This window comes from Cebidichthys violaceus, unplaced genomic scaffold (assembly GCF_023349555.1).
Source record: "Cebidichthys violaceus isolate CVI_PGR_0920_01 unplaced genomic scaffold, fCebVio1.0.p SCAF_533, whole genome shotgun sequence".
Lineage (NCBI taxonomy): Eukaryota > Metazoa > Chordata > Actinopteri > Perciformes > Stichaeidae > Cebidichthys > Cebidichthys violaceus.
Genome location: NW_027176743.1, coordinates 12501 through 28478, shown reverse-complemented (window position 1 = coordinate 28478; position 15978 = coordinate 12501). Strand labels below are relative to the sequence as shown.

Genomic DNA, 15978 nt, shown 5'->3' with positions numbered 1-15978 from the left:
AAATGAATTCTCAGTCTCTGACAGAAGGTGTGTATTGTTTCTGCTGTCCTGATGTCAATTGGGAGTTTGTTCCACCATTGTGAAACTAGGACAGCAAACAGTTGAGACTCGGTAGAGCGGTAGCCGCCCCCTCGTAGTGAGGGAACAGCAAGCTGGTTGGCTGGATCAGGTTTGACCATGTCCTGACCTGGATTCACCAGTGTTTAGAGTCGCACTGGAGCAGCCACCCAGAGCCAGCCCAAGGGGCAGAGGAGCGGTGTAGAGCGGGAGAACTTGTGTAGATGGAAGACCGTTGCTTACTGGATGAGCTGCAGAGGTCGGATGGCACGTGCAGGCTTTGAGTGAACAACAGAGCGGAGTGACTTGATGTAAAGAGAAAATAAGAAGGGAACCCAGAACAGAACCCTGAGGGACACCAGTAGTGAGGCTCCAAGGTTCAGACACAGATTCTCTCCAAGGGACCCTTTGTGTGTGGTCCTTGAGGTCAACTGTGAGCAGGGACAGAGCCTGAGACTCCCAGCTCGTATTTAATGCAAGTAAGAAGGCTACACACGTTATTCCAATTTGTCAGATACATATGTAGTGATTTTGATTAGTTTTCTTATTAAAATATGAGTCGTTGTCTTGTTTTTTGCAACTTTGGATTTAATCCAATAAAGAAACTATCAAAGCATAGACGTTGAGCAGTTTGAACTTCTGCTGTTTAATTGAATTTGGCCTTTCTTGCCTTGCTTGGTTTCTTTGCATTCATAACTAATGATTGTACATTTAGATTGTGTGGACCCAGTAGTAGAGGTGAAATGCTGCCCACTACTTGTGGAGCATTTCCATGGTCATAAAAGGTTTCACTCAGTAGGATCCTTGACAAGAATCCCTTCCCAGGTTCTGATCAGAGCAAGAATCATGCAAACACTGGCTGACCTGCTGAGGCGTGTGGTGTGATGCATTGTTCACACAGTAGAACTAGTTCTTCTTTAAACACTGATAAGACTGACATACGACTGTGGATTAAGTCTCCTGGTGTTCAAGAATTCACTTCTGATTTCATCGTCATGAAAGTTCCACTGTATATTCAGAACTACAGTGTTGTATCAGAATTATAAAACAGGTTTAGAAGCATGAACACTAACTTGTTGAAATCAATTTAATGATAGCGACATGAGGGAAACATAGCTAATAGATTTGAGCTATGAGCTGCTCGGTGCTGTGCTGTACGTGAAGCAGAATAAGGGGAATGTTGAGCATTAGTAGGTGATTTGTAGCTGAACTAGCTGATCCATCTCATAAATAACATGATGCTCACAGGTTAGATCTGACACCCAGCATTCTCATTGTGTGGCACCCAAAAGAGGTCTGACTCAAGGTTCTAAACAACAGAATACGACACCTAGTCAACTCACCAGAGTCAGAACCATAAGAACATTCCTGTAACTTTACCACTGTCATTTGTATCTGCGGTTTGTTTATGTAGGTTTTTTGTGTGTACTGTTTGAAGTTAGGACCATGTCTTAACGTCTGTAAGCCATTGTCCACAGCTCAGGACGTGTGTGTGTGTGTGTGTGTGTGTGTGTGTACATGTGCTTGTGATTTTCCATGCTGTGTATCTGGCAGTGCTATTGCATGGCTCATGGATGTGGTTACTTTTCTGGTGTTCTGCTGCTACCGTTTACTCACTATGATTCTGAGTTTTGTATTGAAGGAATGTATATTTTGTATTGATGTTTACAGTGTACATGAAGTGAATGTCTGACTGTCACTAGGTCTCAGGTCAGGCCTCGTATCATCCATGACCACCAGCTAGCCTCACATTGGCTACACTCTGTCTCTTCAGCATTGCGTATCTAATTACAACACATGAACTCAGATGATTGTCATAGTCGGAGAGTGAAAGAGCAAAATTTATTGGAAAAAACCCAACCCGAAGCTTTACGCAACAAAAGCTCTTGTCAGTTGAAACCCTGCTGAGTGACTTAGCTTGAGAGGTCATCAGAAAGATGACTGTCTGTCATCATAAGTCTATTCTTTGTTCTCCTCAGGCAATGCTGGACGTAGCTGCCAACGAAGGCTGGCTCGTCACGGCCATCAGCATCTGCAACCTGGTGCAGATGATCGTCCAGGGCCGCTGGCTGCACGACTCCTCATTACTGACTCTACCACATGTTGAACAACAAGACCTCTATCTGTTCAGGTACACACCATCACCTCACCACCGGTGCAGCCAGAAGGCCCGTACGATGATTCGTACCCTCGTTGTTTTCCCAGTCGTGCTGACAGTCGGTGAACGTTACATCTCCTCATGTTCATTAATGTCTGAACAGCTTCTTCACATGCCTTCTAAAGCAGCCACAGAAAGGATTAGGCTCGTCAAGTACAGTAGCTAAATGTCTTCTATGCTCTTTGATTTAACATCTATATTCGTAGTACACATTTGGGCCACATGAGGGAGCCTGAATGTTTGTGTGGTTCTGATAATTGTACTTCTAACATAGAAACTGATGTAACAGGCTGTGGTACATTGTGTTTGTTTAACTGATGAGAGTCTGTTAACTCTGCTCAAATGCAGTTATTTGGTCTCACTTCAAGTATTTATCATGTGTATATCATTTTAATGACACATGCATACAACTAAATCATGTATATCTCTTAGAAATAGCTGGCTCACCTATTCCATTGAATGTAAGGTGATGTGGAAATGGTCAGGAACATTCATTACGCACAAAAGGTGCTCTGGGTTCAGATGCTTTGTCATTTTTTAAAAGTGGGTCCCCAGACTCCGTATTGCACTATTAGTGTGTGTTTCTCTGATTAAAAGTTTCTCAAACACATGAACATCAACATAAAGGACCTAGTGAGTTAATGTTTAAAGCACACACCATACAGAGAGAGGGATGAGAAAGAAGGCCTCCAGTCCCTGTGGTGAGAGACAGCAGGAAGCAGGGTAGGGTTTGTTGTGACGTCTCCCTCTCTGACTCCATAGGAAATGGTCAAACAGGAAGGGGAGGGGCAACGTGGGAGGCTTCAACCTGCCAATCGAAGGACTTCCTGAACTGATTGCCACCTGCAATGGAAAGGAAAGTGTTTTCGCTGCTATCGTCGGTCAAGAGTTTCAATCAAGTCAGATTGCCCAGGTAAGATTCCAAATATTATCACGGCAAGAGCACAAAATCAGCAAAATATGTACTTTGGAGAACATAAATAACAAAAAACAACACAACAGCTGGATTGCAAGGACTTAAATATGTCCATTTTACTACAATGATCTCCAAAATGGATCTAATTCCACATTTAGCACATGTGGATGGCACACTGTCTCACACACACACACACACACACACACACACACACACACACACACACACACACACACACACACACACACACACACACACCATTATCAGTGACGTGCCCTGAGCGGTCTTGCCACTGTGGTCCCAGATAGTTCCAGGATCCCCAATTACAGCTCCATAGACGAGGTTTACAGCTCCAATTGAAGTGCTAATTGCAGCAGTAATGAGAGTGTCCGGGCACGGCGGCAGGTCCTGTGGCTTCACCCAATCACTGTCCCTGCTTTCCTCCTTACCCACCTTTTACCCCCCCCCCCCACACACACACACACACACACACACACACACACAGTGTGGCGGCCTCTCTAATTAAATAATTAGATGTGCAGCAGCGTTCCTGTCTGACTTGCCCAGGGAGAGTAATCCTCACATAAATAGCTTTTGCCGGGTGAACCAGAGAGGCTTTTCTCCTCCCAGCCCTCAATACACTTACACACACACACACACACACACACACACACACACACACACACACACACACACACACACACACGTTTTCCTGCCACTTTCTCTGTTCCTTTATCTTTTTAATGTCTTATGTCTTTCTCGTCGTGGGGCTTTTGGGTTGAGCCTAATGTTAAATTCTCCATAAAAACACTTCAGATGCACATAAGAGCAGAGAGCAGTGCTGGGATGAATGAGAAGTTTCTCCAGCGCCTGTCTTTCTTTTCATGTCATAAGAGAACATTTGAAGAACAGAGTGATCATCTACAGGTTTGATTTATTCATGTGCAGAGTGGCACTATAATAATAATAATAATAATACTACATATTATTATTGTTATTTTATAGCCCCAAAGTGCCAGAAGTCCAGATAGAAGAACATAATGTATAATGCAAATTAGTGTTGCATAATAATATGACAGTGTATTCATCTGTGTCCAACTTAGGGCACCATATTCATGTCTGAGCACTATCACACCCATTTGTGATTATTATGCAGATATATATATATACACAAGACTATGTAGTTATGGAAGATGATTAGGTAACATCAGCACCTCTCATCAGGCCTGGTCCTTCCTGAGTCACCTCCCAGTGCTGGAGGTCCACATGAGCGTGAAGGGCTGGTGGGAGCAGAGCCAGCAGCAGACGGAGCGTCCGCTGCCGGCAGCAGGAGCTAACCCGAAGGAGGGCAGCAGCTGGCTGGACGTCCACGCGGACCAGGAGTACGTCCTGCAGGTGTCTCTGAGACGCGTCAACCTGGGCCAGCAGAGGGTCAGTATGCCCAGTGAGACAGGAAATAGAGCAGAGGTTACCATAGAGGAATACAAAACTAACAGATAACATTAAGCTACACTTAACAACACCGTCTCTCACACACCGCTCCACCGCTGTCTTCCCGGCAACAAGTCGCATGACAATAACACACAGGAAGCGAGAGGTAAAGAAGAGCATGTCGTTTCTCTGTAGGGTTCTTGTGGGGCTCTTTTAGTAGACGCACATTGAAGTTGAGTGATTACACTACAGCCTGTTTAGCAGCTGCTAGGACCTGTTTGAAATGTGGCTGTACCCATTAGTCACTTAGACACAGAGCCATGGGAAAATACCAAAGTTACCCTTTAATTCTGGAAGTCATTCAGTGAGAGAAGCAACATGTAGTTGAATTTAAAAATGTACATCTGTATACGTTGAAAGATTTGATTCTAAACTACTTTATTGTCAGACCTTCTATTCTATTATTGCTTCTTATTTTTTGCTATAATAACTAGATATACAGAAAGAGGACATTCTTGTTTTACATATGCTCATCTATGACATCACAATTTGGCACCAAATGAATGATGGGAATCGCCATGATCAGTTTTTTTATCTTTTGACTCTTTGTAGTACAGCATTCTTTGTCCGGGTTGCTTTGCATGTTGGCTGCAGATGCAGCTCTGTCTGACAGAGATATACGGATCTTCAGATGCTGAGGATACTTAAAGTGATTTAGTATTGTGCTTCATAAAGCTGAGGTGCTGCTTTATGAAAGTGTAGCTGCAGGTTGGTGCTGGGATGCAGACTGTTCTAGGATCAGCTGTATATGAAAGACCGTTAAACTGGTCTCATATGCAGACTGAAGAGAATGGACTCATGGGTCTCTGTGGCCTGTTGGTTTAAACAACGATGATACAGTGATGTATCACAAGCTCACTTTTTGTAATAAATTGTCTGTATTATTATGTGTAGCAGAGCTTCATACAGTTTTAACTGTTAATTCAGTTGATCTTGTTATGGTTGTCTTGTCTGCCTCTGTGGCCCAGTGTGTCTGTACAGTGTGTGTGTGTGTGTGTGTGTGTGTGTGTGTCTGTACAGTGCGTCTGTACAGTGCGTCTGTACGATGAGTCTTTACGGTGAGTCTTTACAGTGCGTCTGTACAGTACGTCTGTACGGTGAGTCTTTACGGTGAGTCTTTACAGTGCGTCTTTACAGTGAGTCTGTACAGTGCGTCTGTACAGTGTGTTTTTACAGTGAGTCTGTACAGTGAGTCTTTACAGTGAGTCTTTACAGTGCGTCTGTTATTCCAGAGGAAGCAGGACAGTAAGGCCCAGGCTTCCAGGTTCCCCAAGGTGAAGGATGAAGGCTGGTTCCTGGTCATGGGAGAGGTGGATCGCAGGGAGCTGCTGGCTGTCAAACGGGTGGGATACGTGCGCCACCACACGGCCGTGTCGGTGGCCTTCTACACACCGGAGAGGACTGGAAAGTAAGCTGTACTAAAAGGAGGCTTTAAGGGGATTATGCAATTTTGAGATTTCTTCCTTAACATGTCTTCTCCCACACTAATGGAAAGAAAACATCCAAAAGACACATATATGAGAACAGTTTTTTACCGTATTCTCCTGTAGTTTCCTCAAAATGTCTGGAATTCCATACCTTTGACTTCTTTTTAAAGACTATTGCCTCCGAATATCTTTTTCCAGACTTACATACACCAAACGTTCCAGTTTCATTCCTCTCTAAATTCTGAAGGTTTTTACAAAGGGGTTTGTTCATCTATCATTCAGAGCCTGATTTATACAACGTTTCATTACTAATGCTTTTGACAGTGTTTTCTGATTTATGTAGTGAAACAAAAAGAAAGCTTAAATTCCCTCTGTGAAAACCTGGCTTCATCCAATGTTCAGATCTCTGTTCTGGAAAGGCATGAAAATTAGAACATATTTAATAAGATACAAAAATAATTGTCTCAATGTAAGTTATCCATTGGGGAAGTTTCATGGTGATTTCTATTAGTTCAAATCTTTACTCACCTGCAGGTACATAAACATTATGCTGTGATTGAAAGCAAAAACCTCCGTTTTCCAGTTTCCCTTCAGAAAGTTTAACTGCATCATTATCAGGACAAACATTCTGGATTAGTAGCAGAAATAGTTTTAGAGTCAAATACTTGTAAGAATGTGAGACCTGCTCATTATACATTATACATATAGAAGATTGATTCTTCCAGCTAGTTTCAGATGCTCTGCCTCCATTAAAATAGAAAGCAGTCTGTGTGAAGTGACCAAATCCCATGAAAAGACTGAGACAATGTGTTGGTCCATTTCTCAGTACTGTCTCTAGCCTGTCTGTGGATCTCAGCCCAGTGGTTCCTACTGAAGATGTACATCTTTATAAAGGGCTCACAAATGTATAGTATATATATAATGTATAGTTTCAAATTCCGTACTTTCCTAAAACAGCCCCTGTATGGCCCCTGTAGCTTTTAACAAACATCCCTTTTTGGTGCTTTAGTGAGTATTTGGGCCAGCAGGACGGCGTGTGGGATCCATATAGAATGCAGAGGATCACTAGACTCGTCTTTAAACCGAACACGGAGAAAGAACGCTTCACGTGGAACCAAACGGTGTATCCACGCTCATGTTCTAACTACCGATCCATGTGCCTTGTGCTTCCAGGTGTATCTACACACTGTACCTGATGAGTGACAGCTATCTGGGTCTGGACCAGCAGTATGACATCCACCTGAATGTAGCACCGGCCAGCATCACGGCTCAGGTCAACACAGAGGTGTCCGACTCCGTGACTGACCGGTCCTGACACTAAACGTCCTCATCCTGTGTCACTGATCGCTGCTGACTCTCATCTACGTCTGCTTCACTTAGTCATGGTTAACACTGACAGCGACTCTTACTTTCTGCATTGCATTCTGGTCAATTGAAGCTACTGTTGTCAAAAAAATGACATTAATCTGATCATTTGATATCAGTGGGAAATGGATGGTTTAGAAGAATATCTTGTGATTCTTTAAAGGAATAAGGTTTTATGTTTTCATGTTATTGATTTAACCTAATTTAATAGGTTAATGGTTATGTCCCATAGGTAAGGTGTCTCCTTCAAAGGCTGTCCCTCTCTCTCTTCACATGGTCGTGAAATAAAGCTTTCTTTTGCCAAAACACAAGCAGTCTCCAGGACCTGAGGATCCTCTAAAGGTCATGTCTCAGTGAGTGAAGGCCTCCGTGTGCTTCAGGTGAACCAACATCATCCGATCACGTCTCAAGGCTGAATGGTTTCTACACGGTGACATCCCGCTGACCTGTCCTTTACAACTGTCTTCTGTGTCTTTGCAGTGTCAACACCATGAAGTGTACTCATGGAAATAAACGCTCACACTTTCAGACCGTCTCTGCTCGTAGACTTTCATGGTGTTCCACTTGGTTCTACTTGTAGTTAGTTGTGTGAGGAAAGAAAGAGAGCATGAGAACTTTTACACCGACGTGTTCACACCCAGCCCATCGTTGGCTGACCGTCCGTCTACATGAAACCTGTTACCCAGATTCTGCCTCCGAAGGTTTCGTACTCTGTCAGATGATCCGACAGCTCACGGGTGCAAAGTGTATATGGTTGCAGCAGTAATGAGTGTCCGGGCACGGCGGCAGGTCCTGTGGCTTCACCCAGTCACTGTCCCTGCTTTCCTCCTGCAAAATGTATATATAGAAAAATATAAGCCTTCACCATATTCACTCAGAGTTCCCACTGCATTCAGATCACCAGCTTCTGTTAGAGAGATAGCCTGTCGGTGCTTCCACTGGGGTTTAAAAACACCCTGCACATAAGAGCAGAATATCCTGATAAAGAATGAGAGGAATAGATATTCATGAACTACACCAATTCATAAGAACCACTGTAGCCTGGTGGGAAAACCTCCGTGATCTCATCCCTGCTCGTCATATTTTGCCACTTGGGCAGCTGTTGACTCAGCCTCTTGATACTGAAGGTTCACTTTGGTTAACGTTGTGAAATGGTTAACATTAAATGGTGGCGGTCAGGGTTGTGCAACAAAACCACTTAGTTAGTGTTAGAAAAACATGTTTTGACTTGAGATGAGTATGCTTTTCATTTTTCATTCATCAACGTAAGCCACGGATGTGACATCATGGGACACCTGGTAACACCGGTGAGAATCACATTGTTTTTGGTTTCAAACGAGACACGAACGCCGGTCTGCTGAGTGAAAGTGTGTGTTTGTCCCACCCTCAGAGGACGTCTCGCTCTGTAATCTGTGTCCATCGCGCAGAAGACACTAGAAGACACCACTAGAAGGCACTAGAAGACACCACTAGAAGACCCTAGAAGACATCACTAGAAGGCACTAGAAGACACCACTAGAAGACACTAGAAGACACCACTAGAAGACACTAGAAGGCACCACTAGAAGAGACCAGGCTGTGAAAATAGTGAGGCTTGTCTATAGATGAGACGGTGAGCAGTGAATGCATAGCACCATGTCGGAGTGGTAGGTTTGGTGCTAGGGTTGAAAGCTGGTTAGGGGTTCTGGAGGGTTTGGTGCGTTGAACTGATTTAGAATCAGAAGTTAGTTTTAAACTCTTCATTGAGACATTGATCCACAAATCAAACCTCCAGCGTGTTGGTTTAGCAGAAGGGAGAATGTGGCTTCAGTATGTTAACAGGACAAATCTGACCGTTTCTTTAATCTGCCGCAGTGGATTTCAGTGCAGGTGTGTGAAACGTGCTTCTTCCCACTACAGGGCTTCACTCGGCATCACTAAACTGGCACATCTGTGTTGTCAAATAAATCTCCTCCTCCCTAGAAATCGCACCGTGTTACTCAGAAGTGTCCCCGGCTGAAAACCTGCGATCGGACACCGAGGTAGTAGAGAAATGTGACGAGACTTCCTAACCCTGAACCAGCTCTGTAGTTCTGCTGCTGAACGTGCACATCAGCTTCTGAAACAGTTCAGATCCGCATCCTTCTTGTGGTTGCACACCTCAGATGTTCCGTGGTTTTTATTCCTCCACGCGTCTACACATCCGTCCATCTCCAGGATGCAGGTGATCCAAGTTTATAGGTCAAAGGTCACTGAGCTCACAAAACGCGTTTGTGGTCATAACTCAAGAATGAATTCGCTAATTATGACAAACAAATGTCTACTGGGATGAAAGGATGAAGAGATGACTTCACTGTGACATCATACTGTAGGTTCTGAACACAACTATGTGCTCTATCAGAATCAGCTTTATTCCCCGAGCATGTGAACAGATACAACTACATTTTGTTTGAGGACACGAGGTTATCCAGGTGTTCACTGGGACACCCAGTGCTTTAGAAAGTGAGGCCAAGGGTCCTGGCCAAGCATCAGTATGTGACAAGATGAAGGGTTATGCCAACAGGTGCCAACACACAGTCCCTTTGCTGCCCTCGCTCCAGCAGCAGACAGACGGATCAAACTGGACTAAATCCATGGTAGAAATGATAACGTGTGAATGTGTGCAGGCCAGCAGGGGAGGTGCAGATAGAAGCCTTGATGCGGAGCGGATCATTACCATCATCATCGATCTCTTTTTTTAGTTCCTGATAAGAATATCGGTCCCTTTAGCTTCTACGTCCTCCTCTGTGTTCACCAGCAGATAGTGTTCAGTGGGTTTAGCTGAACAGTGAGAGTGACGTCATGAGAGCGGTGAGAGGGAATCCAAACGGAACCAGATGATTCTCTGTAGGGTCATCACCACGAGCGACTGCTGTCACTTTGTTTTATGTTGTCATTTCATACATTGTTAATATAAAAATATGGATCTGAGCCACGTTAACACTGGAGCAGATCCTGTTCACCCATTCTGTAATAACTTGGATTATGTTCCACATTTGATGTATTTATTTCGACAATAATCACACATGGCTGCATCCGTACGGTTAAAGGAAAACTTCACAAATGTTCAGCAGCGAAGCGTGTTTACAGAAAAGTACTGTGAAGCCTTTTGTGTCTCCAGAGGGAGCTGTGGGAAGTTTGAAAAATGTCTCTTGAGTCAGCGTGGTTTGGGGCTGAAGACCAAGTTCGATAATGAGAAAGATCTGGAAGCATGGAGTTAGAAAGGTCCACCTTCCATTAGATAACACACTGAAGAACCAACCAAACTGGGTAATGTTGAGGAACACAGAAGATGAAAGAGTCGCTCTGGTTCTGCTGCATGGATTTTGATCTGTTCTTTTTGGGTACAATGGATTGCATCATATGACATAAATAATAATAATTAATAACATTAGCAGTGACTTTGCTATATTCAAGTGTCCCAGTAAGCCATGACAGTGTTACAGGGATTCAACTCTAAGAAATAACGCATTGACATCCGATCTACTTTAATGTGGGCTCTAATCCTCTCTCAATAACCAGGATTAAACTACAGAGGAGGGCTGAGTCACTGTCTGCACAGCAATGAGAGCTGAGGAGAGCTGGATCAAGGAGCAGAAGATTCCACAGATCCAGGAGGTCTCCTGTTACGGCTCATGAAGTTTGGGAGGTTTATTGAGCCGAGGAGGAGTTGATATTCTGTGATCACGTGGTACAAGTGTTGGCTTTTTAGGGGAACTTCTGTGATATGCGCGACTAAATATGTTTAAAGTTTGACCGTTTAAAGCCAACCACAGCATAATGAAGTGTGATATTTGTGGCAGTGTGGAGAAGGATTTAAAACGGCTTGTTAACCACGAGGGTTAAAGATAACATTTACAAAAAATATAACTAATATAATGAATTGTGAAAGGTCATGCTTTTTAGTTTTTTTCCAGTGGTTAGTCAACGATTTATCTGTGGGGAGTATTTACATTTACTTATTCACCCTGACGTTGTTAAACAGACCCTCTATATTTAATATCGGTCTATATAGAAATCAGAAGAAAGTCACACAAAAAAGGGCATTAGAATATACAAAGTGACGTCATTAAATGTATTTCGTTCAATCCAAAATCCGAAATCCCAAATCGTTTTATCTAAAGTCAAGAAACGCCTCAAATCCACACAATCAGTATCATTCCTCAGATATTATGCTCCAAAAGAGAATGTCAAGTATTTAATTCACAATAATGATCCCGCTTCCACAGTGTCGATCGTGTGTGTGTGTGTGTGTGTGTGTGTGTGTGTGTGTGTGTGTGTGTGTGTGTGTGTGTGTGTGTGTGTGTGTGTGTGTGTGTGTGTGTGTGTGTGTGTGTTGACTCGTTATAGAGAACGGGTTCTGCATCGCTTCGATCACATTGAGAGAAGCGCTGAAGCCCACGTTGATCTGCTTGTTGAGATCTGGACTAGGCTCGGTGCTTCTTGATCAGGACTATGTTGGACCGTCATATTTTCCACAGTCGCAGTCTAATCACAGTCCTACATGTGGAGTTGAGGCAGAGGTTAAACCGTTCCGTGCGCCTACAGCGCCCCGGATGATTTCCTCACCGCAGGCTGGATCCCATTACCGACAGGCCGCTCCGGTCCTGACAACCGGAGAGAGAGAGAGAGAGAGAGAGAGAGAGAAAAAAAAAAGAGAGAGAGCGAGAGAAAAAGAGAGAGAGAGAGAGAGAGAGAGAGAGAGAGAGAGAGAGAGAGAGAGACCTGCCGACGTGTGCCCATCATCATATCATGCATGACAACTACTTAACACAAGGACATGGTGAATCACTATATCACATTTATACTGTTTATATATATATATATATATATATATATATATATATATGTATATTATATATATAAATATAATATAGATAAATATATATATTTCTCTATATTATATATAGAGAAATATGTATATATATATCTACATTTATATATATATATATATGTATATATATACCTCTATATATCTCTATATTTATATATATATTCCTCTATATTATATATATATATATATATATATATATATATTCCTCTATATTATATATATATATATATATATATATATATATATATATATTCCTCTATAGAGAAATATATAATATAGAGAAATATATATATTTCTATTTCTATATATATTTCTCTGTTATATATATATATTATATATATATATATATATATATATATATATATATATATATATATATATTTATATAATTTCCATTTTGATGTTCGGCCTATAGAGCGCGTGCTGTAGTTCTATATTACGTGTCATATAGGCCAGAAATATATACTGTAGTAACCAACTAAAGAAACACCACATCAGCACCAGCGGCACCGCTGAACTGCGCATGTTCTGGATCTTCTATTATCTGCAGGTTGAAGACGCCTCTGCCTCCACAGGAACATAATAATCATATAATCTCAATCATCATTCAGATGTGGCCCATCATCCACACTGTATAGGTCGATGCAATGTTTCAATCTGCTGCTAAAATGTACATTTCTGTACTAAATATTAAAACACGCTGCCTGCCACCGTTAACAATTGTAAACTTTTTGTTGGATGTGAGAAGCGGCAATAATCTTGGACAAATTGTGAAAATGAAAATATATAATTCTAGTCAGGCCAAAGTGTGCCAAGTGAAAGAGCTTGTTAAATGGCTTCAAAGCAATCTTTAGTGAATATGTCATTGTGTTGATCGCCTTTAAATCTTTCAGAATACATTTTGTTTGAGGGGACGTAGAGTGAACGCACTCTGGGGGATTTTTCGTTCCAGTTTGTCCAGAGGTGAATGTTTTCACCAGCCAATCCCCGTTCCTCCTGAAGCGCGTCATTATTCGGATTAGCCAATAGATAGGTCAAGAGGTTATCCAGTCGTCCAATAGGAGAAGCGTTGCCCGCAGTGGGCGGGTATTCGAGCCCGCAGCACTGGGGCGGCTCTGGTGCTCTGCTGTCCAGAGGAACACGGGATGGAGGATTTGAATGCTGGTCTTTTTGGGACATTCTGCCGGGACACTCTGAAGCTCGACGGGCGTCAGTTTAGCTAACTGTCGGCCTTCTGCGCGGAGGTAAGCGAACAAGCATGCAGTGAAGTGTGCATTTAAAAGTACCGCCACTACATTGTGTAGAGGGATTCAAACAAGTGTCCTTGGTAGTTGTACGTAGTGACTTAGTAAGTGATGCCTCACCCAGATAGCGTCTCTGTCCCACACGTGTCCTCCTACAGGGCCCAATGACCCCCAGCGGCTCTCAGCACCCGGTGTGATGGATCCAAGTGTGCAGTGAGGCCCCCGATGGGCTGACCAGAGCGCCGCAAGAACCCTCAGAAAGCCAGGAATTAGCCGCCTCCCGCTCGTCTCAAACCACCGGAACACCTGGAAATATGGGAGTGTGTTCACGCGCCGCCGGCAGCTGTGGATTGTAGGTGGACCAGGGGGACAAATCTAGTTCTGTGTGCGGAGACGGCTATGAGACACCTGGACACCGAGTGACCGACAGCGGGGACCGACGGTGGACGAGCAGAGGCGACGCCATGAAGGAGAAGTCGAAGAACGCCGCGCGGACCCGGCGGGAGAAGGAGAACAGTGAGTTTTATGAACTGGCCAAACTGTTGCCGCTTCCGTCCGCCATCACCTCCCAGCTGGACAAAGCGTCCATCATCCGGCTGACCACGAGCTACCTGAAGATGAGGGTCGTGTTCCCTGAAGGTGAGAGCCTGACTCATGATTATTAATAATAAGAGAACAAAAAGAAGAACCTTTGGCCTTCATCAGGAGCACAAGAGCATACCGATATAAACGAGGAATTCATAATTACTACAGTATCATATTGTATAGATAATTATACATTGTTATTATATATGAATAGATGTGAGGATAAACTGCTGATCGTATTCCTGTAAATAGGGTTTTCACATAGTAATAGTACCAATAGCATGCGTATTTTCTTTGTTTTAAATAATACGATTTGAATACTAAATATTTTTATTTTCCGTTGTCCTTTTTAATAAGTGGCTAAAAGTCAGTTCTTAGCTGGTCATTTGTAATTTTTCCCTAATTTTAAATAAATGATAAATCAGTTTCTCCTCGTTTCAAATATGTGACTGATCTATTAAACTGGTCTGTGCATCAGTGTGAGCGTCTGTTGGCTGATCCTAATTCCTGAAATAGCTTTGTTATATGGTTATTACAAACATTTTGAGCAATGTCTTTTTACAGCCTCATAGGCGACATTACATCTGTCCGCATCGCGTGATATTAAAACATCTGTCCCTGGAGTTTGAGTAGTATCTTCTCATAATACACTATATTCTATTTATACATGAGTACATTGATTCACGCGGTCCCTCCGTCCGTCCGTCTGTCCGTGTCCCCCCAGCTTCTCTCGGGGCCCCTGATGGCCCCTGCTAGCAGATTAGCTGAGACGAGGCTCCATCCTGCGTGACTTCTGCAGAGCCGCGGATATTAGTGCGCGCACGTGTGATCCTCCACATATGGAGCTCCTTGTAACAGTAGAGCAGGACAAAGGAAGCAGGACGCATGACAAGGATCTGCGATGAACGCGATCACTTTATTGATTATTATCTTTCTATTAGATCACTGTCACGCACACAGGAGAGAAGGAGCATCAACTGTTGACCAAGTAGTATTATACTTTTATATTAATGACAATTTATTTTAAATCTTCACGATACAAATATAAGCATATATTACTGCAAATATACACAACATGGACTGTGAGGCAGTTATTTGATTATACATTCCAATCAGCTTGAAATCAAAGTATCATTATTTACATCGCTGAGTCTAAAAGAGAAGATGAGACACAGATACTGCAGGTTCTTCTACATGTAACACATGACAACATGCAGGCTCCTTCTCATGATTGAACCACAGCAGGATTCCAAAAACAGCCCTGCAACATGAGCTGTAGATATGTGGTGTAGAATCCAGATGAATTGGACTGATGGCTGGGGTCTGGGTTAGGGGTCTGGGGCCTGGGGTCTGGGGGCCACAGACAGATCAGATTCCCTTCAGTGAGGACATTGTAACGGGACAGATCCATGCTCAGTACAGAGTGTTTGCATGAATCAGTTCTCAGGAGCTCTGCAGAGCTTCACAGGAACATGTCTGCCGTTCCACAAGAGGCAACAAGCTCTCTGAATTCTTGAAGGATCTGCAGCTCTCAGGCAGCAGCTTCTCACTCCTGCCTGGTGTGTTGAAGCCCTTCTGCTGGTACCGGTAGAGCCTGTGTGCTGACTAGTGAAGCCCATGAGAGGGCTGCCGAGGTGGGGACAATAATTGCTGAAAGGGTTCTTAATTTGGAGTGTACCAGAGGATGTTTTTCTGTGTGTGTGTGTGTGTGTGTGTGTGTGTGTGTGTGTGTGTGTGTGTGGTTATGACACTCAGAGTGGTCACTAGTGTGACCTCTGACCTCAGCCATGTTGTCCATCCTGGGTTAAATTACATGACCCCTCCACTCACATACACACACACACACTTATATCTGGATCCCTAAGAGAGGGTTTACTGTGTGT

General features: G+C 43.3%; 2 protein-coding genes across 3 annotated transcripts in view; both read left to right on the top strand.

Annotated features, from left to right (window-relative positions):
• The first annotated feature begins 2038 nt into the window (after positions 1-2038).
• LOC137888416 (activating signal cointegrator 1 complex subunit 3-like) lies at positions 2039-7942 on the top strand. Of its 2 annotated transcripts, XR_011105138.1 has the most exons (6): positions 2039-2188; positions 2978-3128; positions 4356-4562; positions 5855-6030; positions 7223-7434; positions 7647-7942. XR_011105138.1 is itself a non-coding variant. In XM_068731798.1 (5 exons), exons 1-5 carry the CDS (start codon positions 2040-2042, stop codon positions 7362-7364), a joined length of 825 nt encoding a protein of 274 aa, XP_068587899.1. In that variant the 5' UTR covers position 2039; the 3' UTR covers positions 7365-7942. The 2 variants fall into 2 exon arrangements, 1 of the variants encoding a protein (XP_068587899.1); XM_068731798.1 differs by having other exon boundaries at positions 7223-7942.
• A 5342-nt stretch (positions 7943-13284) lies between these two features.
• LOC137888415 (single-minded homolog 1) overlaps positions 13285-15978 on the top strand; it is a 12949-nt gene continuing 10255 nt past the window's right edge. The window contains exons 1-2 of the mRNA XM_068731797.1: positions 13285-13510; positions 13669-14149. Of these exons, the coding sequence (XP_068587898.1) occupies positions 13975-14149 (175 nt within the window). The 5' untranslated portion in view covers positions 13285-13510; positions 13669-13974. The remainder of the gene's footprint in view (positions 13511-13668; positions 14150-15978) is intronic.